This window comes from Hippocampus bargibanti, linkage group LG14 (assembly GCF_051943395.1).
Source record: "Hippocampus bargibanti isolate YZ-2025 linkage group LG14, ASM5194339v1, whole genome shotgun sequence".
In the NCBI taxonomy this organism is placed as follows: Eukaryota; Metazoa; Chordata; class Actinopteri; order Syngnathiformes; family Syngnathidae; genus Hippocampus; species Hippocampus bargibanti.
The window spans coordinates 9,583,960-9,611,924 of NC_142747.1; the positions used below are offsets into that span (position 1 = coordinate 9,583,960).

A 27,965-nucleotide genomic window follows, 5' to 3' on the forward strand; every position below is an offset into this window, starting at 1 on the left:
GCTTCCCCCATCCTGAGAGTAGGGACCTATCATAGCTGTGTCCGGTGCCGCCATATCTGGACATTAGGGATATATAAATAGGGCCGATACGACCAGTCAGACTTTAGTTCGCTGACGAAGCCTCTTGGATAGGAGGCGAAACGTCCGAAACCTTCAAATTTGTACAGATGACGGCCTATTCATGATCAGTTTCTACTTTTGAGACAGTTTATGATATTTACTCTTTGTTAAGGCTGTATCAAGGAGATGCTAATTTAGCCCCACCGACATTTGAAAAATCGCTACTTTTTTATTTCTTTTTTACAATGATCATTAAATAGCGGCAGCTCGGTCACCCTTAAACAATCTAACTTTTGAGGTGTGATCATTAATACAGTATACACAAAAATATTTATAGATCAATAGGTCAAGTTGTGTATATTTATAAGAGCTTGCTGCATTAGATTACATTCATTCAAATTACATTTCAAGAATGTCAGTAAATTATCCCTCCAAAATAAACATGTTGCATTCATTTGATCATAAAAAAGGTGATGCAGGGTACAATAGAACTTGTATTTCAAAATGTCTTACCGTCTCGTAGTCATACCACAATGCATCCGGGATGTATGCATTCACCATAACCACACCCTGGGAAAAAAGAGTGTTTGTCACGTATAAGCAAATTTAAGTTTCAACATGTTTTCTTCCATTCATAGTTTTGGGATTTGAATTACAGGGAGCAAAGAGTAATTCCTTAATCTTTAACTCGCTGCCCATCTGCCGATAATAATCTTAAAAGCCAAGATGGTCACCACTAAAGTTACACCACAAGGGAATCATTTAAACAATGTGAGCATCCTGAGAATCAATTATCTCAGAAAAGTCGTTTTAAACATTTTGCAGTGTAGGTACTACACAGCTTCTCATGACATTTCAGTTTGCAGCAATATGATGGAACTCATGATGTGAAACACCACATTCAATGACATCTGTTGACATTTTTTTTTGATGGCTCAAGATGGCTGCTCGCACACGCGACAGAAGAGCACCAGGCTGTTCATAGCGTTGGCTCTGACTGACAGAGAGGAAGGCAGTACACAAAGTGCATTGAAGGAAGGAGTCACCCTAACCCACCAAATCATTAATAACATTAGGTCAATTGCTGTTGAGTCACAGTGCCGACCAAAAGCATGTCAAGTGTCATCTCTCTAGCTTTAGCAGTGTGTTTTATTTTTTGTTTGGATGTTTTTTTTACCGATAACTAAACAATAAAAATACGATTATACAGTCATCTTCTTTTCCTTTCGGCTTTTCCCTTCAGGGGTCGCCACAGCGAATCAATGTCCTCCATCTATCCCGGTTTTGTGCATCCTCTTCTCTCACACCAGCTACCTTCAGGTCATCTTTGACCACATTCATAAACCTGCTCTTCGGTCTTCCTCTCGGTCTCCTGCCTGGCAGTTCAAGATTCAGCAGCCTTCTCCCGATATACTCGTTCTCTCTCCTCTGGACATGTCCAAACCATCTCAGTCTGGCCTCTCTGACTTTCTCTCCAAAGCCTCTAATATGAGTTGTCCCTCGAATGTACTCATTCCTGATCCTATCCAACCTGGTCACGCCCAAAGTAAACCTCATCATCTTCAGCTCTGCTATCTCCAGCTCTGCTTCCTGTCTTTTCTTCAGTGGTACTGTCTCCAGTCCAAACATCCTGGCTGGTCTCACCACTGTTTATACACTTTTCCTTTCATCCTAGCTGAAACTCTTCTATCACACATCACACCTGACATTTTTCTCCAGCCGCTCCAGCCTGCCTGGACACGCTTCTTCACCTCTTTTCCACACTCTCCATTGCTCTGGACAGTTGACCCCAAATACTTAAAATCCTCCACCTTCTTTATCTCTTCTCCCTGTAGCATCACTCTTGCACTTGGATCCCTCTTATTCACACACATAAATTCCGTCTTGCTGCGACTGATCTTCTTTCCTCTCCTTTCCAGGGCATATCTCCACACCTCTAGTTTCTCCGCCACATGTTCCCTGTTCTCGCTACAGATCACGTTGCCATCTGCAAACATCATGGTCCAAGGAGATTCTTGTATAACATTGTCTGTCAGCCTGTCCATCACCATAGCAAATAAGAAGGGGCTCAGAGCTGACTCCTGGTGGAGTCCCACCTCCACCTTGAATTACTCGGTCACACCGCAGCACACCTCACAACTGTCCAATAGTCATGATACATGTCTTGCACTACTCTGACATACTTTTCCGTCACTCCAGACTTCCTCATGCAATGCCACAGCTCTTCTCTGGGCACCCTGTCATACGCTTTCTCCAGATCTACAAAGACACAATGCAATTCCTTCTGACCTTCTCTGTACTTCTCTATCAGCATTCTTAAAACAAACACTGCATCTGTCGTACTCTTTTTTTGGCATGAAGCAATGCTGCTCACAAATGTTCACTTCTGCTCTTAGTCTAGCTTCAACTACTCTTTCCCAGAGTTTCATTGTATGGCTCATCAACTTTATTCCTCTGTAGTTAGTACAGCTCTGCACATCTCCTTTGTTCTTAAAAATGGGCACGAGTACACTTCGTCTCCATTCTTCGGGCATCTGTTCACCATCTAAGATTTTGTTAAATAACCCAGGCAGGAACACCACCACCTCTCCAAGACACTTCCATACCTCAATTGGTAAATCATCAGGCCCGAGTGCCGAGTGCCTTCATCCTCTTTTCCTCCGGGCACACCTCTCTCCTCTCCTTCTTCGACCAACAGTAGTCCATTTTCCACTGGCACCCTGAAGGTCAACAGTACCAATGGCGGCCGTTGTTAACCCGGGCCTCGACCGATCCGATATGGGATTCAGAGGTTTGATTCGCATATTTGTTTTGGCATTTTTTTTCACGTCGGATGCCCTTCCTGACCCAACCCTCTGTATTTATCCGGGCTTGGGACCGGCACAACAAGACACTGGCTTGTGCCCCCTTGTGGCTACATTAAAATATGATCATACAGTATAGTTGTAATATTGTAATTTCCAAAACGCCGCAGTCGCGGTGATGTGATGCAAGTCAATACATCAACTCTGTTTTTCAGAGATCAAGGTTAGTCCAGCGACTGATCTGAAGCGTTGTGCTTGAACATCATTGGAGCAATGGACAGGCAGATGGACGGAATGATGAACCAAGAAAGAGAGTGAATTAAAGTTAATGTAAGATTGAAAATGAAGGTGTGGGAAACAGAACAAGTGGGAATGAGGTCTTTCATTACTTCGTCCTCAGTTCTCTGCCCACAATAAAGTTTAATTATAACATTTTGCATTTGCAGCCTCCCTGATGGAAAAAAATAGTGGCTGAGCCGCTGACAGGCGTAAAATACACCGGCCATTACGATGACGCCCTGCAGAGAGATAAAGAAGAGGATGGTCTGTCACTGTAAATTGTGCAGTCGCTGCCTATTATTACTTCAACATTTGAAGACAGTGGCTTGGAGGGTACAGGTACTCTGCTGGCCTACTTGCTGTCATCTTTCTCTTTGGGACCAACAAGTGGCGCTGTTGGTCATTAAGTGATGATGGCTTTAAAAGGACTCCCGGGCCCGAGCACTCAGTTTCGGGTCATTGTTTGTTTGTTCTGTGAAGTTGGTTTATGTCATCGTTCCTGTTTGCTTCGTCTATGGGTTTAGTTTGGTACTTTGATTATTTTTTATTTTCAGGACTTTGTTTTTGATTCAGGACTTTGTTTTTGATTCCTCAATCTTTGGTCAATAATTGGGGTACACCAGCACCACCATGCATTGTGACACCCGTGAGATTCAAAGATGTCAGACTTTAAAGGACAACCGGCATCTCCGGACAAGTTGTGTTCATAATTTGTAAAATCGCTTCAAATGACTTCTACTGAGCATATTTTACAAAGATCCCACCGCGTATAGCTATATTTTACGTTTTAAGACTCTCACTGAACATTCCGGAAGTCTTGTTTTTGAGTTGGTGAAGAGTCCTCACCCTATGTAACTGAAGGAACGCCCCTGACCGAAAAAATGACACATTGTAGCAGTCTTTCCATCACGTCAATGCATTTTGCTGTACTTGTGTGGTCTGAAAACGTTGTATTGCACCAAAAAGAGGCAGAAGAGGGTGACAAAGCTCCATGTAAGGAATTTATCAGCCTGTGGAAACGGGCTGATTAATTCCTCACACGGAGCTTATTCGCCACTTTCTGCCTCTTGGTTGGTGATACATTTCCCCCCAATGTTGACACAAAATGGCACGGAATAAATTATTTAATCAATTGCAAACATGTATGCTTTCCTCTTCAGAACTATTTGAATCATATTCATAACTGGATGTGTAACAAGAAAGCCTATTCTCCGAATCTGAAGCCATTGTTTTGATTCTCGAGCAATGCAAGACGTCTTGGCGTGACGTCACGAACTGGGGGCGGGACTTTCTGAAAATGCCCAATTCGCAGCTAAATTTTTTTGCAGATTTTGGACATTTTAAGTCATTTTTATTGGTGTTTTGCGTTTGACTAAAAATATCATACTGCATGTTTTTAGTATTTTAGATGCTACAAAACGTTTTTGTGATGTCAGTTAGGAAACAAAAAAGTGATGTCGGTTGTCCTTTAAATTTGACAATCAATGGCAACATTTTACATGTTTGTAATCATGCGTACTTTCCAGCCATACAACCTCTGTTGAAAGAAGTCAAGAAAAACTTGTGTTGTTGCAGATGTGTTTGAACCATAATTAAATGAAATTTTAGCTTCAGCTGCCCTAAATTAACAGCTTCTGCCAATATAGCAGTGCGTAGACGCCCCCCATTTCCCCTGAGACTGATTTGCCGAACCCCTTGAGTTCAATCGACCCCAGGTTATGAGCCACTGGTTTAGGGTTATTAGCCTACTAAAAATGTGTCTGGAGTGCTGATATAGTTGTGACATTTTTTTATGAATATATGTTTATGTTAGGTGAAATCCATAAGGAAGATGGATGGATGGATGGATGGATGGATGGATGGATGGATGGATGGTTTTGGATGGTTTTGGATGGAAGTTTTCTGCAACCACACCAACTGAAATAACTTGATACACCTTTGAATCCAATTTACGATCCATAATTAACCAGGGGACATTTTAAAGTGCTCATTAATCAGGCCACTTTGACACGACCAGAATTGGCAGTATCCATGCACATACAGATGCCTCTACAGCGCAGCCCAGTACAGGAAACTTACAAATTGCACATTACTCTGCACACTCGTGTACAGACACACACTTCCATCTACACTTCTAATCTGCTTGTAATGAGGTCAGTGCTCTCATTAGAGCTGAGAGAAAGGAGGGAGAGTATGAAAGAGGAAGAAAGAGGGATGAGAGGAGGGGAGGGCAACAAAGCAAATCCCGTGTCATGTTTTCCCGGTGGAGGTCAGTGTGTGTGTGTGTGTGTGTGTGTGTGTGTGTGTGTGCGTGTGTGTGTGTGTGTGTGTGTGTGTGTGTGTGTGTGTGTGTGTGTGTGTGTGTGTGTGTGTGTGTGTGTGTGTGTGTGTGTGCGTGTGTGTGCGTGTGTGGGTGAAGAAGAGAGAGACAGATAGATAGAGAGAGAGAGTATGGCACATACGTATGGTATTAAACATGTCTTATTTGAACTGTCCGGGGTCTCTAGGGTTCAGTGGTTGTCGTGAAAGGTCCAAGGACATGTGTGATTGTGCAATTGTTTGTGGATTGTGTCGACTAACCGGGTCCAGCACGGGAGTGATGAGCAGGTGCTTCCCCCAGAGAAACTGACGATCCACACCCCAGGTGGCACTGTCTGAGTAAAACCTTAAAAGCAAGAGTGAACAAGAGTGAAATATCGGTCACGTAGTATATTGGATTGGATTTGCCTTTATTAGTCTCGCAGTGGAGAAATTTACATTTCACAGCAGCAAAGTTATGAAAGAAATATTCAACACAAAGATTATACAAGAAAACAGCGTTGAATTGTATTTGCCAGTCAATGAACTATTGAATAATGTTTTCCTAAGAGCATAAGAATGGTGGAAAAATATTAGAACATATTCTCGAATTAAAAACATATAGGGGTTTTATAACACACCTAAATAATGAATACCCTATTATATAGATGATATATAGTTAACTGTGTTTGTATTTTAAAATAAATGCATCCAGGAATCTTAATACACATATTCTTCTGAATATAACTTGTTTTTATTTCCTGGAAGTACCATTTGTGTTATATGGGATAAACAAAATGGAAAATGATTTACTCATGCATGAGGGGACGTACTACGGTCTCCCCCGTGGTGCTGGCTTTGAAGAAAAGTGTGTAGAGGTACGGCAGCAGTGTGTAACGAATCCTCAGGTAGTGTTTGGAGCTCTCCACCAGAGCTGAGCCCATCCCGTATGCTGCAGGATCCTGAGGCTGCAGACAACACCAATTACTGAAACCGGATTTGACCAGAGATAACCTTACTTCCCCTCTGATTTGTTTAAGGGGGAAGCACTTGCATGTACCTACAAGCCGGTCTTGCTAGTTGCCTTACATTTGTCATGTCTACAAATGGCTATTTTTTTTTGTAAAAGGTTTACAAAAAAAAGAAAGAAAAATATCTTATTTTTTTGTTATGCGAAAAGCAGTGTTGGCGTTGAAATTCCTTCCGCCAGACGCTCCCAACAAACACTCACAATGCATTTGGGTCTGCCAGGTTTGACCGGCATCTTTCCCCGCCAAATCACTACCAGGTGGTGATCAGTTGACAGCCCCTCTCTTCATCCGAATGTCCAAAACATGCAGCCACAAATCCAATGATATAATCTCAAAGTCAATCCTTATGTTTGAACAAATGATTTCCAAATTCCCCAATCTCCTCTATGAATGAATAATTAGTTGTTTTAGGGATAAATAATGTTGCCAATAAATTCCCAACACCTTCCACTTCTTAATAATCGTTGATATGAAAACATTTCATTCTATGTGATATATAATATACAGTATATGTCAAATAGATGGTTTAAATAAAACAAGAAAAGTGCAACATGACTCAAGAGCACTCTACCCTGTAGCCCTGGGCATTGTGGTTGCGGCTGAATGGATAGAAAGCTCCCACTTGCATCCAGCGACGGCATAATTCTTCACTTGAGTCATCAAAAAATCCACAGATGTCAGCTCCAATCTGAAATGTATGAACACATTGAATGTCAAATCTTTATTCTTGATTAATCTTGCTTTCTTCCGGGGATAAAAAAAAAACATCCGTAATGTTAAGATGATGGCCATAGGTATTTGGACATAGTCCAGCACAGTGGAAATTTTTCAATTTTGAATGATTTGGCCTAACCAATAACTATATAATTTAATACTTCAGGAAATACAGGCAGACAGGAAAAATAATCCACTACTTGAGGAAACATTGGACAGTTATGTACTGGAAATTGCTGAGGTGCTTGTTTTCTGGACCCTATAATGTACCAACTTTGCTTTATGGACCTTTCTGAGAAGACGTCTGTGTAAGCTCTCAGTCGTACAGGAGTGGTCCATCGATGAAAAGTTTTCTTCAGCCGTCATCTGTACTTCTTTGAAGGTGTCGGATGTTTCGCTTCTTTTCCAAGAAACTTTGTCAGCAAACTAAAGTCTTACTGGTAGTTTAGGCCCGATATATATAATCCTACTGTCCAGACATGGCGGTGCCGGACTCTGCTATGATAGGTGCCTGCTCTCAGGTTGGGGGGAGCAGAGGACTACTCCCTGCAGCTCCACTGATTGTTCCTATTGTTCTGACTTGATTGCCCCACTTCGACCGGTATCAACTCATCAGTATTACTAATCCTATGTTGCCTAAGCAGGCTATTGTATGAACGATCCAAATTGAACCTCACCCCACCAAACTGGTTTAATGAAGGATTTAGTTGTTTTATGAAAATCGCTTCTTTTACTCCCCTTTCAAACCATCTATGTTCTTTCGCTAAGATTTTAACATCATCGTCGTCAAATGAGTGGTTTCTAGCTTTTAGGTGCATATGTACTGCCGATTGAGGCCCACTAGGATTATCCCTTCGATGTTGATGAAGACTTTTTTTTGAGAATTTGTTTACTTGTACTGCTCTTTACAATTTTCATTCTTACAATTTATTGAATGAACTACATTACTTTGTTTTTCATTTGACAGCCTGTCTTTTGGATGCACTAATTTTTGCCTAAAAGTGTTTATCGGTTTGAAATAAGTAGGAATTTTGTGTTGCCAAAGGACTCTTTGTAGTTTTTCAGAAACTCCTGCAATGTAAGGTACTGATACTCCTCACCTTTTTGTATCTTCAGAATTTTTGGTTTCATTCCCTATTCTTTCTTTCTGACATTTGTTAAATGACCACTGAGGGTACCCGCAGTTTGTGAGAGCTCTCCTGATATGTTTTGACTCCTTTTCTCTACCTTCAACGCTTGTTGGTATTAGTTTAGCCCTATGCTGGAGGGTTCTGATAACTCCTAGTTTGTGTTGTAAAGGGTGGTTAGAATCGAAAAGTAAGTATTGGTCAGTGTGCGTAGCCTTCCTGCGTGAATTTAATGTTTATGTCTACCGAGTTGAGGTGATTTGTGAAGGATTGAATTTCTTGTTTTGTAATTATGACAAAAGTATCGTCCACATATCTAAACCAGTGTGTAGGCTTTGTCCCCGGGAAGGATGTGAGTGCCTGTTTCTCCATCTCTTCCATTTACAGATTAGCCACGATGGGTGAAACTGGTGAACCCATAGCACAACCTTGAATTTATTTGTAAAATTTCTCCCTAAATTGAATTTTTTTAGTATTAAGGCAGATTTCCAATAATTGGCAGATGTGGTCCGGTTTAAGTTTGGTTCTTTCATGCAGAGAAACGTCCGCCAGCAGTCTCGTCCTCACCACTGAGACTGGTGCTGGGCTTGGGACAAATGTAAAGAGAGAAGTCACATCATAAGATGCCAATGTTTCCTCAGGTTCCAATATGAGGTATTTGATCTTCTCTACAAACCCTGTGGTGTTCTCTACGTGATATTCTGTGTTACCAACCAACGGAGCTAAGATAGTTTTTAATTTGGCTACATTGTATGTAGAGGAGTCAATAGGTCTGAGGGGGAACCCTTCTTTATGTATTTTTGGCAGGCCACAGATACATGGTGTGGCCTCCCCCGGGTATAATCTAAAATACATCTGTTTGTCTATATGTTTTCCTTTCTCTAACGTTTGGAGACAGTCGATCATTTCTTTCTTGTATCTATTCGAAGGGTCCCTGTTTAGTTGGTCATAAGTGGAAGAATCACTGATTAACCTATTTATTTTGTCTTCTTAATCCGATGTGTTGAGAAGCACTGTACACCTACCCTTGTCTGCTGGCAAAATAGGGATATATAAATAGGGCCGATACGACCAGTCAGACTTTAGTTCGCTGACGAAGCCTCTTGGATAGGAGGCGAAACGTCCGAAACCTTCAAATTTGTACAGATGACGGCTGAAGAAACCTTCTCATCGAAAGAGCCACTATACAATTCCATTCGGGCTACTGGTCAAAGAGTTAATGGCTTGGGGGAAGAAGCTGTTTAAATGTCTGCTGAATTTGGTGCGCATGGATCGGTAGCGCCTGCCTACTTGAGAGTTTTGAAAGCCGCTTAGAAAGAGGAGTCCACATGGAACTGGAGCAAAATATTCAGCAAGAGATATTGACCATAAATTAAGCAAGGGAGCATTGGCGGTAAATACAGTGTGACCATGGCTTACGAACTTAATTGGTTCCCAGACAGAGTGTGTCAGGTGAAAATTGCATATCCCGAAAATTAATTTCCCATCGGAAACCATTAAAATGAGAATAATCCGTTCCCAGGTCCCCATAAAACATAATTTTCTACTTTCTAATTTTATAAGCCTTAAAACTACACAAAATATACCTTATTTTATGTATTATAAATGTGCTATAGTATTATGATTAAAGAAATAAACTGTACTGTACAGTAAAGTCATGTTATTTACCTTTGTGATGGTTGTTAATGGCTTGATCGAATGGAGTGTCCGGTTTCCTCAGCATTAAACACTTGATGAGGAACATAGGCTACTTTCACCATCTTGAGGAATGATCCCTTCTACGTGCTTTCTCTGTGATAATTGTATCTAGTTCTTCATCAATTGTGATCTGTTTAGCTGGTTTGATAGCTTTTTGCATTAAGTGTACAGATGACTTGTGCGGGTTATTTGTGGAGCCTGACCAAAAGTGTGAGAATAGTGAGAAAATGGATATAAAACAGTTAAAATGTCCCATATATTTTAACTGTTTGCTATCCATTTTCTGACTATTCTCACACTCTCACACTTTTTTTTTTTTTTGTTTCAAGCTCTGTCATCTCTCTTTCGTGTGTGTTTTCTCACTCTCTCTGTCTTCCTGTCTCTTTAATGTTTAACCCCCGCCCCACACTTCTGGGTTCTTGACCAATCACGTGGCTTTAACCGAAGACACCATTTTGTTTTTTGGAGAACGGCCTTACTCTCTCTCTGTCTGTAACCCGATCTCCCACTGCTGCGTTCTTGACCAATCACGTGGCTTTAACCGAAGACTGGGGGCAGGGAATAGAGGACAAACACGGTGGCCACCATTTTCTTGTTAGAACGGGCTCGCTCGCGAACGACACATCACTCATCTTGGCAGCTCCGTGTGTATCCCGAAAAATAGTTTGTCTGCCAAGGTAAAATTTTCATAAATGTAACATTCGTAAGCCAAAAAGTTCGTAAGCCAAGGGGTTCGTAAACCGAGGTCTCACTGTACTTCCTTAATTGTTTTTTTTTTTGTGATTAGTCATCTTATTGTGTTTCAATTTGTGAAAAATCGGGCAGGCAACTTTATGGCCAGGCTAGCAACTTTTCAGAGTTGTCTGGACGGGTGTCCACTCACTTTTTGTCATGAGTTTCAGACACCGATAATAGCACAATGATCTTGAGTGAAAGTTCAGAACTCACATATGGAATTCCAAACAGACTGAATTCCAGCATGCCGGGGATTGCCCATTTGATGTCGTTCCAGTTGGCAGCATTGTCCCCCAGCCAATGACCTGAATATTTCCCAACACCTGGAAAGGACGAGCGGGTCAGCATCAGAGTACGGTTGCCACCAAACACACGCTGCAGTGCCCTGAGGAACAGAATAAAAAGGCATATAGGTCAAAGATAATGGCTAATGGAATAAGGACAGGTGGCGTGGTTGCATACACAGCCAGAGATTGTGATTGTTGATGCAAAGTCATGCCCCTCACGAGGATGCGATTTTAACATTCTTGTGTCCCTTTGTTGTCGGTGCAAAGCCAAAAGGAAAATAATTGCTCTCATTCATTTAAAACAACAATCAGTACCCTATCAAAATGTACATTGCACTATTTTTGTAATCTGATGTTGTGTTTTCATGCAAATTCTTCATTGATCTCAAGGGATGTCAAAGCAAAAGTTTGCAAAATACAAACATTGATTCTGCACTCACTTTTCAGTCGCCAGTACCATGGAGTAGCCATAGAGACTGTGAACATCATAGTGGTTCCCCCAGGCTTGCTTGGCATCCATACACAGAGTCTTACTATACATCACCTCATCCAGAATCTCTGTTAGGGGACATGCATAGAAATGATGGACAGAAACAGATTCATATATTTATGGAATGAATTTTGGACACCTAGATGACCATTCAAGTGTTCCTTTGAATCACGTGATTAACTGTTTTTGTTCCTGCTAATGGGAAGACCCAGTCAATCGGAATAAGAACAATGAATATTTTCTTTTGTATTTTGCAAATCTGGATGTTTGTACACCACTTCCACTTGACCCATTCAAATGTGAAACATGAATCAACCAGATTAACGGGTACAAGGCAGACCAAAATAATCAGTGTATTGGGGATTATGGTAGGTGTGTTTATCAGAATTTGCATAAAATGGTCGTTAATGTATACAGCACACCATTGTACATTGTTTGCATGATCACTTGAGTAATCGAATGGAAAGGGTGAACACGACTCAGGAGACAGGCACTTGAAGAGCTGAAATGAGGTAGATGGATTTACAGATATAAGATGGGTGGATCGAGTCACTTACTTGGAGTATATGGAGGATAGTTCAAGTTGTTATCAGCACAGCCCTTAGTTGAGCCCTTCTTGAAGTTAGCCACTTCATTCATGTCCTGCAACAGTATTTTGTGTTTATTTATTTTTTTTGCACTTCAGAAGAAGGTGTGTAACCAAATACAGTAAAGTCTCGTTATATCGATATCGGATATATCGATAGTCCCGGTTATATCGATACTATTTCTATGCACGCACGGAGAAAATTACATGCAAACAGGGTCGGATATATCGATAGTCCCGGTTATATCGATATTTTTTCCGACTCCCTTGAATATCGATATAACGAGACTTTACTGTAGTTTGACTCTGACTTTGTATGTCGTTTTATACTCATAACTTCATGGTTTCATTTTAAATTACGAATGCTTCCCGATTTACGGACATTCAAATTAGGAACAAGGGGAAATACGAACATGTTGGCGGGTATATCGAAAAATGTTCGGACAGAGATACTGTAAATTAGATTTTGTATTGCGCACCTTTTTCCGGCTGAGCTCGCTTGCGATTGGCTGTGTACTGTGCTTTGCTATTCTGAAGTGTTACCAATGAGTTCAGGCCCCGATCCACCGAGCTTGCTGATTGGCTGTGTAGAGTATGTGGGCAGGGAGGAAATCCCTCTTTCCAGTTGATGCTCCGAGGTGGAGGCAGTGAGCTCGCTTACGATTGGCTGTGTAGAGTATGTGAGCGGGGAGGAAATCCATCTCCCCAGGTGACGCTCCAGGAGGATGTGATGCATAACACAAGGTAATGGTTGCTGGCACGTAATTCAGTGATTACATTCCAGCAGCTTCAGTAATGGCTTACTGATGACCGAAGGATATAGTCATCGTCCGACAGTAGGTGTGAATTTATTTTACGACTGTTAGAGCGTCTGTCTTTTATACTTCCCCATTCAGTGTTTGACTTAAACATACATTCTAATCAAAATATAACACTGAAGCAACTTACGAACAAATTCACCTTACGAACAAACGCTTGGAACGTATCTCGTTTGTAAGGTGGGGAGCGTCTTTACTTTCAACATTCAATTACTGAATCCAAATGTCCAAACTCACAATCCACAGGGCATCGTGTTTAATCTCCCGGGAGAATCTGTCATACTCGTCAACCCACCAGTCAATGCACTTTTGGCTTGTATAGTCTGGAAAAACGGTCTCTCCTGGCCAAACCTGGAAATGATTCAGAGAGTGTCGAGTAAACAGCAACAGTGGTGTTGTCTTCTGACAAAATCAGAACTCTGAAAATGTTTTAAAAAAAATGCTATGGTAGAACCTGAAGAATGAACAATGATCGATTAAAATAAAGTATTTGAGCTCACGAGACCATGTGATCCGAGTACATTTGTATATCATGTCTCAAGGAAAATGATCCACTAAGAATAAAAGTGATTCTATTTCTTGGTCACAGTGTATAATTGATGTGAGAGAAATGTCCATGCGGACATAGTAAATCGCAAGGTTTGTTCACTTCACCCTGACTTACTTCAACAATAAAGTAGTTAGAAGTCTTGGGATGACTCACACACATACCGCATTTTACTTTTAAGCCAGATGTTTCTGGCAGGTGGTCAGAACCGCAAGGTTGTTTGGTGCTTGCTACTTTTTAAAATCAGTGCTTCTTCCCTTTTCCTGTATTTTTTTCCCCAGCCCAAATCTTTTAGCTTTTGTAGCTCCATAGCATATGTGTGTTTTTATACTCCTTATCTATAATGCTGTAATATTCCAAGTTTAAAGAGGGGTATTTTTTTCTGGGAGTTGGCAGGGGGTACAAAGTAGGATGAAGTTGTACTTTTAATGAGTTTATGTGAACTGCCCCTTCAAAACTTAAGTGCAATAAAAGTCTACAGTAGATGCATGTCGTAGAAGGGATAAGAATTTACTAGTCGTGTACTCATTTATTGTTATAGCTCCGTTGTAACAATGTTTTGACTTATTTTTGTAGGGCCTCAGATGCACATTTTTTTCTATTTTGGTTGCAGTCAGATATGGACCAATGGTGAGGGTGAGACATGGCTCTTTTTCATGAGACATGACTGTAGCAACTCACCGCCCCACCCCACCCTCTAAAAAAATTGATGATAAGTCTCATCTCATCTCATTTTCCGTACCGCTTATTCCTCATTAGGGTCGCGGGGGTTGCTGGAGCCTATCTCAGCTGTCTTCGGGCACGAGGCGGGGGACACCCTGAATTGGTTGCCAGCCAATCGCAGGGCTGATGATAAGTCTTTATAGAAAAAATGTTTTAATTCCGAAGTTTATCTTATGTTTTTTTTCTCTTCACTCTACTATTTACCTAATTTGGACACACAAGGATCTCTCATAATCACATCTTCATGAACTAACGGCAGCTATGTCATTACACAGTATTTCGGTGCCCCCGCCCCCCCCAAACCCCTCTCTATCGCTCTATGCTTAATCTACGAAGCAGTAATGCAGAACATGTTAAGATTAAATCCTAATGTGGAATCAATGCATATGTTTGACCTGTTATAAGCAGCATGAAAAGGCGATTAGCGGTGGGAGGGATCTAATCGTGTGCATAATCAAAAGAAGGCAGTAAAACCATGAGAGCAGCACAAGTTTATCCCTCATACATCTACCCTTCACAGCGGGTATGAGCTTTTTAAAAACAGGCTGAGCGGGGGGAATGGCTTGAAAAAAAAAGCACACTGGGGGTTTGAACTTCCATTAGTGTGTGTTATGGTTTGATGGAAATTAGGACAAACTAGTCACCCAGACATCAGTGTACACACAAATGCACTTGCTTGGTAGATGAGCTACTGAAATGCATCTACTAGCACGACCCATCTGTCAATCCATCATCCTTTTAACACGGAATTTTAGTTCAGGCACAGATGTGTTATGAACAGAAGTGTTATGTATTATCCATCTGGTTTTATCCATCTTGTCTTGTTGTTAGCTTCATTTTTTTTGTTCCACTCACATTGTTTGACTCATTTGGCCTAGTAAAGGACATTTTAAATCAACAGAGGAAGGCATTTGGCTATCCTATTGCCTTGTGAATTTACAGCATTTTTTTAGAGTGCTTGTATGTTTGGCCAGTGGGTTTTTAAAATGAAGAAATGAATAAAAATGTCATTTTTGGTCATTGCCAGAATAATCATACAGATGTAAGTGCAACAATCTATATTTTCAGTTTTTATAATTGAAATTAAAACAACAAAGACCCATCGGTTATTTTGATTGCTTTGTGTCATGTTCCGTGTGCCAAACACGGCATGATTTTTGTTCATGCTAACCTATTTTTGGTTTATGGCACAATTTTATCAAGCACTCTGACTGCAATCGGCAGTGTCTTTCTTGTGAGAGGACATTTCAAGCTGCTGATTGCAAAAACGGAGTTTCCGCACCGAGTGGTTGTACAAACTCTTAAAAAAGGCATGTCGCATATTCCTTCCACTCTGCGGCCACTTTTAGCTTGTCGCAGGCCACAGTATGCATTTTGTCGATGACGTGTGATGAAATTGTTCAGTGAACTCTATAAACTACAATGAACGAAAGTCCCTGATTAATTGTGATGCTGATTGCAATGTGCATATTTGCAATTTTGTAATTAACCCGTACAGTGTGATATTAATCTCCACACCTATCTGATCTTGTTTACCTTGATTTTGCATACAGAACATAAATTACGCATTTCATTTGGACACATGGCTAATTCAAAGCACTCATTAAGCAGTCACGATTGAACGGAGATATGAACATCATAACTGGCCCACAGCCTGTATTGCTTTGTGCATCATCAGCATATCTTCATCTTACCTCTCCCAATAAAGGAGTATTGCCATCTTTTTCAGTGACCCACGCTTTCTTTTCAGTCCCACGGTCATATGACTTGTATGGCAGACCCCCGACTCTTTTGCTGGTGGCAATAGCCGGATCCTAGTGTACACAGACATACAGTCGGTCCATGAGGGGGGAAATGCATTCATCAACTCACAAAACTGCATCATTTGGTTATCAAGTGAATATTTTGTAACAGTCAAAATATGTCAATGTTATAATTGACATGTCAGAGCTCAAACAAGGATTTTATGTTTTTGCCCATGTTAATAAGTTACTACATCTCTCAAGGTCATTTGGTCAATGTCATTTAGATGTTTTTGCTTATATCACTTCACTTAACAAAAAGTAAGAACAAATAACATTTGTTTCGTTAAAAAAGACCAATTATAATTTCTGCTGCTGTTATGAAATTACATTATTCTGAAATGCACCCCCTTTCTCTCTATAAAATAAATACTTTGCTTTATTGACGCTGAGGTGTTTCCTACCAGGATGAGGATATATTTCTGTCCCTTCTCGTGAAGGTAATCGGCAAACTGGGGCAGCTCCCTGAACTTGACTTGATCATAAGTGAAGTCTTTCTTCTCCTCCATGTAGTCAATGTCGGTATACTGGATGTCCTGCGTAACAGATAAAACATGCCATTCTTGAAATACATTCTTCAGGTGTGACCGCAGGATGTGATATAAAAGGAAATAATTTGGTTTGATGTCACTGAGTTTGCATGAAAGGGTGAGAAAAGTGTGCAATTGCTCACTCCCTTAGCTTTGAGGGAACATGGGTGCAAACTGACAAGCTGTCAGTGATTAAAACCACATTTGACATCTTGCAAAGACTGCAAAGTGTTCAGTGGTTATTTCAATCCATGCATCATCCCTGGACTGGTTACCAATCAAGATTAAGATTCACATAGAGTTTTTCCTCCACATTTCTAAACACGCATTTTATATGCAATCATGAACACCTTGTTCACTCTGACTTCTATTTCTATTTCTTGTAGTCACTTTCAATCCAATGTTTAAAATTCTCTAAATGGTCATAAATTCCTCCCTTTGACAGAAGAGAAAGCAGATGTATGCTGAAATCTTTGGATGCACAGGATATAAAAGATTGAGCGTAGTTATGATGATGTATTTTGTGTTTACTAATCAGATAAGGCGTCGAGACGTTGATTAGTGACAATACTGTCAGATCAAACGCCGATGTTGTGATACTATTTTGTGATATTTTTCCTCTGCTAGATCCTCTTAAGTTTGCCTACCGGGCAAACAGGTCTGTGGAGGATGCAGTCAACATCGGACTGCACCACATCCTCGACAACACCGAGACACCTTGACAACACAGGAACCTACGCAAGGATCCTGTTTGTGGACTACAGCTCTGCGTTCAATACCATCACCCCAGAACTCCTCATCCCCAAACTTCTCCAACTTGGTGTGTCCCCTACGATCTGCCAGTGGATCCTCAGCTTCCTGACAGGATGGACACAACAGGTCAGACTGGGAAATATATCATCCTCAACAGGAACCACGAGCACTGGAGCCACCGCAGGGATGCATTCTTTCTCCATTGCTCTTCTCTCTCTACACGAACGACTGCACCTCAACGCACCCAGCTGTCAAATTCATCAAGTTTGCTGACGACACCACGGTCATCGGTCTCATCAAAGACGGTGACGAGTCTGCGTACCGACAACAAGTCGAGCAGCTGGAGCTCTGGTGCAGCCGTCACAACCTAGAGCTGAACACGCTCAAGACAGTAGAGATGGTTCTTCAGGAAACATCCATCACCACAGCTACCCCTCACACTATCCAACTGCTTCGTGTTAACCGTTGAGACCTTCAAGTTCCTGGGAATCACAGTCTCCCAGGACAGGAAGTGGGAGGTCAACACCAACTGTATCCTGAGAAAGGCCCAAAAGAGAATGTACTTCCTGCGGCTGCTAAAGAAGCATGGCCTGCCACAGGAGGTGCTACAACATTTCTACACGGCTGTCATCGAATCCATCCTGTGTTCTTCCATCACCGTTTGGTACGCGGCCGCCACAAAATTGGACAAAATCCGACTTCACCGGACAGTTAGGACGGCGGAAAAAAATAATTGGCACCACACTACCCACTCTCGAGGACTTGCACACTGCAAGAATTCAAACTAGGGCGCGGGAAATCCTACTGGACCCTCCGCACCCTGCCCACCACCTTTTCCAGCAACTCCCCTCAGGCAGGCGCTACCGATCCATGCGCACCAAATCTAGCAGACATTTAAACAGCTTCTTCCCCCAAGCCATTAACTCTTTCAACAGTAGCCCAAATGGAACTGTATGATGATACTGATGGTACTTGTGCAGCGTGTTCTACCGGAAACAGATTCCTTGTGTGTTCTACAATCTTGGCAATATAGATGATTCTGATTCTGATATGACGTATGAAGGTGTAGGTCAAGAGTTTGCCTTATCAATTAATTTAAAAAGAGGTGTTAGTTCGTGTGAGCCAAGCAACTTCGAAATCAAAGTAAATGTTTGAACCGAACTGGTGTTTATCAAGCACCAGTGAAGAGGAGAGATAGCCGAAGTAGGTTTAACACTTTGATCAAGATGATTGATGTTTGATAAGCATTGACATTCACTTTAAGTTTAAAACCAAAGCTCTCACATTTGAAATTGAAAAGAGCTCAGCAGAAGCTACATCAGTGGGCAGAAAGCTGAACCACCTTGCCTAAGCGAACGGCCATTACTATCACCCAGACTGTCTATACAACTGCTGCTTCCACCTCTGCATCATGCCTCAGCGATGTAACATGTCAGACCCATGCAAGCGTATCACCTTGCGTAAACTGTTAAATAATAACAGGCCGCAAAGGTTGTTGATAGGTTTCACCGAAAGCTTTTTCTCTGTGCTCCTCAAGAAACCATTGGCCGCATACCTTCTTACACATGATGTTTGTATTGGATTGGATTGGATTTGCCTTATTAGTCTCGCAGTGGAGAAAGTATTGTAAGTAGTGGAGTGGTATTTTCATGATTTGAACGCAGGTTATACATTCATGCATCCTATTTTTTAACTTCATGGAAATATGTGGAGTTGATGGCAGGGAAGAATAATTCATTCATATTGGTGTTACTACGGTTGGTATAGTCACTCTGTTTCGATTCTGTTGAGGAAGTATTAGGCACTGTCGATGAACTTTTGTGAGTCGAATAAATGTTTGTTGTTGTTTTTCTCCCACTTTTATACTGTTTCAGTCTATAATCCTTTGCAAAGATGGGGTGGAATGGTCCGGATACAAATTTTTGGGATGGACAAATTTAATGTGGATTAACAACCATTCACATTCATGTTTATGACAATTTAGTGTCCTTGTTTTGAAATGTGAAAGGACTCACAATGCAATCACAGAAACAACATACAAATTTCCAGCTGAAAATTACAAATTCTTACATAGGGAAGGTCCACTGCACGATTCCTTTCCACTGTTTTCTTGACTTCACTCAAACTACCATAGTCCCACCTGGAAAGCTGAAATCCAAGCGACCAGTAGGGCGGAACGACAGGGCGGCCAATCAGCTGAAAGCACAGTTGGTAAATTTAAGTCAGTGTCGAAAATGTGTTTATACCCATAGACTGCTCATAGAAGTCTCTCCTCGTTCCAAACAAGTGGGTAAGCGAAAAATCCATTGAAGTTGTGTGAAAACTGCATTTGAACAAAACACATAATAGTCTGTAATGCTAGAATTTGGTTTTCATAATGTTCGAAGTATGTATCACCTCAAGAAACTCCTGCACCACTTGTTCCGGTGTATCTCCAAAGAGAATATAGAAGTCAAGGATTCCTCCAATTGTTCTGTACGTCACTGCGGGTGCAGGTTGCAAAGTCACTTCTGTAAATAGACAACGTGCGGAAATAAAATAGTCAAATTAGCTCAGGAGACATCTCTTTTTTTTTATATATATTGCTCGTTTTTTACCCATTGCATTGCTGTTCATGAGGAAGACCCCAAATGACTTTCCACTCGTGTCTTCTAGAGAGAGGAAGAAAGGATAGTGTCCATAGAGATTGTGTGAGCCCTAGAAAAATACATAATTATATTGAACAAACACAGAAGAGCAACGTTACACAGATGTAGAACCATTCTTATTTCTCCTTCTTTTAACTTGAGTTTTCACTTAAGCTTTGTTTAATATAGAATAACTTTTAGCTTTGTTTCTCATATTTGACATATTCGCTCATTTAAAAGTTTTCTCACCCCGTTCGGGAAAGCATCTCTGGTAAAGATGGGCCACGTTCTCCAGTTTGTGTCATGGCGAAACTGCCTGTGTACGTGCTCTCCAAGGCCATAAATATTATGGGATGGAAGTTTTGCAGACAGCTGTAGGAGCTGGTCGGCGAACACCAACGGTCCCATCGTTGTATCAAACCTGTTGTTAAATAGTGACGAGCCAGTGGAAAATTTTAGGCAAATTTTTAACTGAAAGTTTAGAATTCAAATGTACAAATGAGCCGAATCTCGTAGAAATACAGTGTAAAATGTAAGCCTTTCGACTGAATACTAGTACTGCTGCAACCTTTCAAAGTCACAATTACACCTACGGACTATTTAAAGCAATCAATTGACTTCCAAACAATTATTTTTGCAATATGGGAGAACCCAGAGAAAACCCAATGCAGGCAACGGGAAGATCATGCAAACTTCACAGGACACTCAAGCATTCCTTCAAACAAACAATTCCTCTTTTGAATTCTGTAGTGATCATTTATAAGGTGAATCATTGTGAAAAGGTTGTAAGTGCTCCAGGGATAAAAAAATTGCACAAATGACAAAAGTTTTCCTCAGACATTGGCGATTTACCTCTACGGCAGGGGTGTCAAAGTCATTTTTTGCCGCGGGCCACATTGTAGTTATGGTTTCCTCTCGAGGGCCGTTATGAATTTGGGGAACCCATTAGAATGTTTAAATCCCTTCAAATATTACATATAGAGCACACAGCAAATTAATGAATAACTCGTTTTCAAATCTGAAGTCAAGAATAATGACTTTTATTGTGGTTGACATCCAAAAATATGACATTTTGGCTCAGATTTTAGCAATCATCATGGAATTTAACAAGTTTGATTTGCTTTTGCGGGCCGAAAAAAATGATGTGGCGGGCCGGATTTGGCCCGCGGGCCTTGACTTTGACACCTGTGCTCTACGGTATACACAGCATGACGTGTTGTTTGTATTTTATATCCGTTTGACTGAATCGATGAGAAGGTTTCTTCAGCCGTCATCTGTACAAAAGTGAAGGTTTCGGACGTTTCGCCTCCTATCCAAGAGGCTTCGTCAGCGAACTAAAGTCTGACTGGTCGTATCGGCCCAGTCAGTTCGCTGACGAAGCCTCTTGGATAGGAGGCGAAACGTCCGAAACCTTCACTTTTGTACAGATGACGGCTGAAGAAACCTTCTCATCGATGGACCACTCCTGTACGACTGAGAGCTTACACAGACGTTTGACTGAATGTGCATAAGAAAACAATGATGTGCTGTTACGTCCACAGACAATATAAAAGGAAAAAAAAAACATCAAATCACGATGAGAACTCACAGCACTTTTTTGTTCTCCTTCCTGCGGACCCGCAGCCCAAAAGGTTTGTGTGTGAGCTCCAGGGTGTTGCTTATGGGACTGGTCGGGTTCTTGCTAACGCTGTTAACGTGTTCATGGGGCACCTCAAACCTTTGCAGGCTGGCGTCATATATCTAAGTACACAAAAAAAGATGTTTTTAATTTAAAATAACGTGTGTGTATGTGTGTGTGTGTGCGCGCGCGTGCGTGTGCGTGTGTGTGTGTGTGTGTGTGTGTGTGTGTGTGTGTGTGTGTGTGTGTGTGTGTGCGTGTGCGTGTGTGCGTGTGTGTCTGTGGGTGTGTGTGTGTGTGTGTGTGTGTGTGTGTGTGTGTGTGTGTGTGTGTGTGTGTGTGTGTGCCTTAAAACGAAGTCGATTGCTTGATTGCATTTCTGCATGAAATGACAGTTCCTGTATATCTGCTCCAAATAATGAAGGGGAGGCCATTCTCTTCAGATGTGCCTGTATTACTGCCATAAAAACACAATAAAAGCAAGGTCCAGGTCAGAGTCCAAAGGAGATCATGGCTAAACATCGAGCAGGTCATGTTCAAACAAGAAATCAAAAATAGTGAAGATTTTGGGGAAAAAAAAACAATCAACTTTAGAAGAATTTATACTAATTATGTGCCCCATCTGTTGCCCCATAGCTCCCTGGGAAAGCTTTCAGATCACCTGAGGCCAACCACAATAAAAAAAAAATGTATGCATCACACTGGACATAGAAAGCAGGGGGGAGGAAATTTAGATCTTTGACGGCATATGATCATTTTTTTTCCTGCCTCGATCCCTGGCCAATATTTTTTTTCCATTGGATTTCTGCTACCATTGACGTCATTATTCAAACAGTGCAAGTAAGATATGATCAAATTATATCTTGGTCAGTGGTGTTCAAAGTCAGGCGCACCACATAACTTGAATCAAGGATGCCTTTTAAAGCAAACTTGCTCAGCCTTTTTTCTTTTCAACCACCTCAATGATGTCAACTCTGGATGATATGAAAGAGCCGACCTCAGAGTCCCCAAACTGTGCTTCAGCATTGCTAGGCATGTCACTTGAATTGAGGAGGTAGTATTGTCTCTATTTACCCATAACGTCCAGAGTCAGCAATTGTCCTATCCCCAGTGAACGCAGTGTTGATGGTGTAAGACTGAATTTTCTGAAAGTCATCTGGGGCTTGTTCTTCACGGCCTCACCAAACTATTTCCACTACAGAGCAATTTTCCTTAGGGACAACCAAAGCCGCATTTTGTTTAGCCAGCATCATAAGCCACAATATTTTTCCCAATGGACCAAAAAGGTTTCCCCTTTTTAAGCATGTGCATACCAATGGCTTTGGCTTCCCCATGCCATTCACCTTATACACAGATCTAATCAGCCATTTCAACTATGGAGGCATGGCGCATTTTAGGATCTCGGGGGTTGAAAATACATCACTTCTTACAAACTGTTCTAATTCCAATTTCTTACAGTACTAATATTTTTTAGGACAGCTACACCTCTAGTGTATCACATTCATTACAAATTCCAAAACAACAGCTACAAATGTGTTTGTTCATGCTAAGAAACCAGTACCCAAGATCACTTAAAGCAAAATGACACCATGTAGGAAATGGAAAAATTTGCATTTTGCAAATTCAAACAGGCTCTCTTGGAGACTGCACGCCATGTTTCATTGACAAAAATGCCCGAGGCAAAGTGCGTGATAGAGGGGGAAAAAGTTGAGGGTAAAATAGACAGATTGCAGTCATATGTCCTCAGTTGGCCTCCCAACTAGACTGAATAGAAAAGGATGTCAAATGAAAAACTGGTCAAAGTGGAAATTGTTTCATTTTTAAGTGTTCCTCACCTAAATTTAAGGGAATCGAGCGATCAATCATCCAATTGTTTTTTTACTTGATTAAGTCATATGCAGTATAATAATGTTGACTTCAAATAATGTACCAAAATTATTATTATTTTGAAAGTTAAACAAAAGAAGACAAACAGAGGGAGCTTATTTGAGATGTCGTATGACAGTAATTGAGAAGAAGTTAAATTTCACACCACAAGGATTTCAATGTCAGGTACTTTGCCATTACCATCTTACCAAATGGATCTGGTTGCTGCACTGACTGAACGGTGTATCCGTGGTTGGTGGAAAAGAAACACCAAGGTACATTTCGCTCATCCAGAGGGCCCCAGCAACATCCACGCTTCTGGCATCCTTTCTGTGGAAGCGACATGACTATAAGTGAGCTATTTTTGGTCTTGATATTACTGCAATGACATATACTTGGATTCAAATAAAAAGGTGGCTCATACTGAAATCAATTTACCACACAGATGGCAAGACAATAAGGTCCATAAAGCAAATTCCGAAAATCTATTTTTTAAAAGGCTTCTTGTGCAACTGAACATTTGCAGGAAACCAAAAACTTAAATCAACAAAGTCTGTCTGATTACCGTTTTACAACACCCCAGTGCTAATGCCATAATCTCACAATCCCGGGTCATATTTTTTTCTGTGTTTGAATAATCATTATAACCAGGTAAGTAGATAATATCGGTCAGCTACAGCACCGGTTGTAATATGAAAGAGAACTATGAAGGCCGTAAAGTATGTCCAAAGTCTTATAAAACTTGACGTATTAATTGTCACACATACCTTGGAGGCTCCAGCATCTGGGAAACAGTCGACTCGTTCTGCAAGGGGGATATTTGGACACTGTGGAACAAACACCTCTGTTGTCTCTGTCAAAAGATTGGACATTTCCGCATGACAAACAGACAATAGACAAATATTAAATAAGATTCTCATAATTGGTGCTTTATAGACTCATGGGATACAAAGTCCAAAAAAATAGACAGTGCTTGATATGAATTCATTCACTTAAACATTCTTCTAAAATATAGGCCTAACTCCAACAACACATGCCATTGTAATATGAGATTACACAGAGTATTTTCAAAGCTTCTAAATTGGATTCTCTCATCGTTTTCCAGGTGTGCTTAATCTAGTGTCCCCTGAAACTAAATATCCATGTATAAATTCCCTTACCGTCCACAATGGCGGCAGGTTCGCCGGTAACAAAAAGAACGATGAGAGCAATTGCTATTGCCAACATCACTGCAAACATGACCATTAAGGTCACCTCTAAAGCCGAGAATTTCTTTTTCCCCATCTAAAACACAAAGACCGAAGGCGCGCAAGATGAGTGATTACACAGGTCAACAATTTAAGAACCATTTAATGACACCATGATTTAAAAGGCTACTTCTCGAAGGTCAGATATAATTTCATGTTTAAAGAGGCCCAATGGCAGGACGCTTACCTAGAAATAAAAGCTGGACACACTCCCATAAATGACATACATGTAGAATAAATGGACATTTTCCTTCTGAACAACCTTTAACAAAGCCATTTATGAAATATGTGACTTCAGAGATCAGGAAAACAGTGAAGCACTTTATACGTCTTTTCAATAGCTGCTTGTCACTGACACAAAGCATGGACAATATTTCTGGCACTATACGGTGCAGTGGAGTATTAGATGCACCTTCAATGAATGCCACACTTTAAAACCGTTTTTTTTTAATATTTCCAGGGCACTGCATTATAAAACGCATAGTATATACATTTTCATAGGGGCTATGGTGCTAACGAGAATACAATACAATTAAGCTGTATTTAATTTATATTAAACCTTCGCAACTACTACAGCTGCAACAAAGAACTTTACAGCAAATTGAAAGTACTACATCCAAGAAATCGGAATATTAATCCACACACACACACACATACACACGCACACACACACACACACACACGCAATCACACACAAACAAACACTCATAATTTTCTCTTTAACCTATTCAGGGGAATGCCAGGGATAGGTCACCACAAAATCAAGTTAAGTTGTGATAATAGAATAGCGTAGCAATTGATCCCATGCCAGCTGCAGTCTAGTCAGCTTCGTGAAACACTATACCACCAAAAGAACTGCTGCTCAATTTATTTAATCAATGTTCTCTTCCTGGAATGATCACACGTCCGTGAGCTGTCTACATATTGTCGCAGAATCTCTATACAAGTAATTTCAAAGACATTCATCATGTCACTCAAGCCATTAAACTTGCCTCCAATTTACTATTGCAGACAGAAACAAGGTGAATGTCAAGCTGCCTTTGTGTGTTTGTGTCTTGCTTGAATTAGACGTTTATTGCCATGCTGTTTAATGTGCTACGAAGCTCAAGCGAGGGCAAAAAAAAGAGAGGTATGTGCCTATGCCACTGTGTGATTCACAGTCATATTCACATGATGCAACAATGAAAACATTCTAATTCAAAAGAACATAGAATGTAAAAGATTGATTCTCAACTCTTATGACACCGGGAACCAAATCTTGGTGTTGATATCACATTGAACCCAACTTTAAAAGAACCCGCACTCTTCAAAACAAAGCTTTAAAACCATATTTGTATCACATTTTAATGAAACACACTTAGGTTACATGTTCACAATTCCTTTTAGGGCGCCTTTTAAAAATAGCTGAAGATGACCATTGCACTCGGAAATAGAAAATGCATTTGCTGAGCATTAATGTCTGTAACAATTGAAATGTTCTGGTGTTAACCTTTGCAACCTGAGGAGCCCCTGCAAAGTTTTAAAACCTGTCCATGACCCACCCAAAATGGCCTATAGCCACCATCCTGATATCCTTACCAAAGGTATTTGAACATGTATTTTTTGAAAGATAGACACTGCAAAAAGCGAACCAATTTAAAGACAATCTGATTCCAAGATACTTCATCTTGCATGAAAAAAATGCTGAAAATGCAGTCAAAACTACAAAAGAAATCATACCTGAAACCTCCTAACAATCAAGCATTTTACCTTTTAAAAAGGAGAAGGGTGAAACCTCCAAAATGCACAAATCCAAGAGACTGCCGTTCAATCCTAGAAAAGCATCCCAAAAGAGAAATGAGGCTAGAATTGGTGCGGACAATGGAAGCAGAGAATTCATGTTATTTGACCAAAAAGTAATCATTACTCCTCACTTGCACCTAAAAGGAATCCTGCTAGCACTGAGTCCTTTGCTGTGAATCATTTAGCGGCAAGTGCGACAGGCTATAATGAACACAATTCACTTATTGTACAAACTAATAAAGTACATTAAGTATAAATGGTGTCTTCCTTTTTCTTAAAGTGTTAGATCGGCTATATCTGTTGTCTTACCTTGGCTCTCTTCACTGTGTCCTGGACAAAGTTCTTCTCCAAATGCCTGATTCGAAAACAGATAGCACCTCATAAAACACATGGGCTATTATGGCCCCTGACATAAACACGCACACACACATGCACGCACACACACACACACACACACACACACACACACACACACACACACACACACACACACACACACACACACACACACACGCACACGCACACACACACACACACGCACACGCACACGCACACACACGCACACACTGTTTGAGGATGACGGACCACGCATGAAAGACCACACATGACTTTTCCATAGATTAATGTATCAGGATGAGATGAAATATACAATGAATGATACAGAGCCCATTTTATCAAAGTTCACAGTGCTCACAACCACATACACAAGAATCATTAACAAAATGAAACACATTGGTGATGTATTTTATATTGTTACCAGATGAAAAAGGTAGGGCGGCACGGCGGGAGACAGGTTAGCACGTCCGCTTCACAGAAGGGAGGTGCACTATTTGATTCATGGTTTCATTTCAAGGCAAAAATAAATAAATCAGAGAATATGAATCTTCTCACTAATGATGGTTTGCCTCTGTTGGTTGGATGTGCATTAGATACGCAATATTTTGAATAGAATCCTAAAATCATGGACTTGAATCATTTTTTATTTCATTGTTTAAATGAAGCTTCAAAAGACAAAATACAACAAAATAGTTTGTGGAAGATATTGGCGGTTGCCTTGGTGGATCTTTAATCATTTGTGATCTCAAAATTCAGTGAATGCCGACTGGGATAGATTTCCTGCCTTCTTCACCTGTTGCACTTGCATGCATTATATTTGTAATCACTGTGCTACCATCACTCTACTGATACTCACTAGACACTTCTGAGGGCAGAAATGTTTGCGTGTGGCTCGCACTCTGATGCAGTCTAAATTTAAGCTCTGACATCTATATGCAAAGTTGTAACACTTATCAAGTATCTTCCTTACCTTGACTTTACCTTTGCCAATCTGTAAAGTATTTCAGTGCCACCTCTTTTTTTGCATTAAAGTGTGAGTGTCATTGATATAAGACGACACACGGGGGATTTGTTAGCTTGTTTAATGAATTTGGGGTCCCTGTAGAGCTCCGCCGTTGTTCATCTATATGTAGTTTTTGTTTCCTGGCTTCCTTTGTTTTTTTCGCTTCCATCTCATTGCAGGAAAAAAAGTAAAAGCAGATTTCTG

General features: G+C 40.8%; 1 protein-coding gene across 1 annotated transcript in view; it reads right to left on the minus strand.

The window, feature by feature from the left end:
* si (sucrase-isomaltase) overlaps positions 1–26,800 on the minus strand; it is a 53,773-nt gene extending 26,973 nt beyond the window's left edge. The window contains exons 1-21 of the mRNA XM_089012984.1: positions 26,732–26,800; positions 26,390–26,452; positions 24,554–24,677; positions 24,161–24,246; positions 23,603–23,723; positions 21,875–21,984; positions 21,498–21,649; positions 20,159–20,330; positions 19,880–19,979; positions 19,680–19,792; positions 19,353–19,478; positions 16,404–16,535; positions 15,892–16,011; positions 13,165–13,278; positions 12,081–12,165; positions 11,474–11,591; positions 10,960–11,131; positions 7,044–7,160; positions 6,255–6,409; positions 5,724–5,808; positions 574–630 (exon numbers count right to left, since the gene is read on the minus strand). Of these exons, the coding sequence (XP_088869110.1) occupies positions 574–630; positions 5,724–5,808; positions 6,255–6,409; positions 7,044–7,160; positions 10,960–11,131; positions 11,474–11,591; positions 12,081–12,165; positions 13,165–13,278; positions 15,892–16,011; positions 16,404–16,535; positions 19,353–19,478; positions 19,680–19,792; positions 19,880–19,979; positions 20,159–20,330; positions 21,498–21,649; positions 21,875–21,984; positions 23,603–23,723; positions 24,161–24,246; positions 24,554–24,677 (2,259 nt within the window). The 5' untranslated portion in view covers positions 26,390–26,452; positions 26,732–26,800. The remainder of the gene's footprint in view (positions 1–573; positions 631–5,723; positions 5,809–6,254; positions 6,410–7,043; positions 7,161–10,959; positions 11,132–11,473; positions 11,592–12,080; positions 12,166–13,164; positions 13,279–15,891; positions 16,012–16,403; positions 16,536–19,352; positions 19,479–19,679; positions 19,793–19,879; positions 19,980–20,158; positions 20,331–21,497; positions 21,650–21,874; positions 21,985–23,602; positions 23,724–24,160; positions 24,247–24,553; positions 24,678–26,389; positions 26,453–26,731) is intronic.
* Between the last annotated feature and the right edge of the window lie 1,165 nt (positions 26,801–27,965).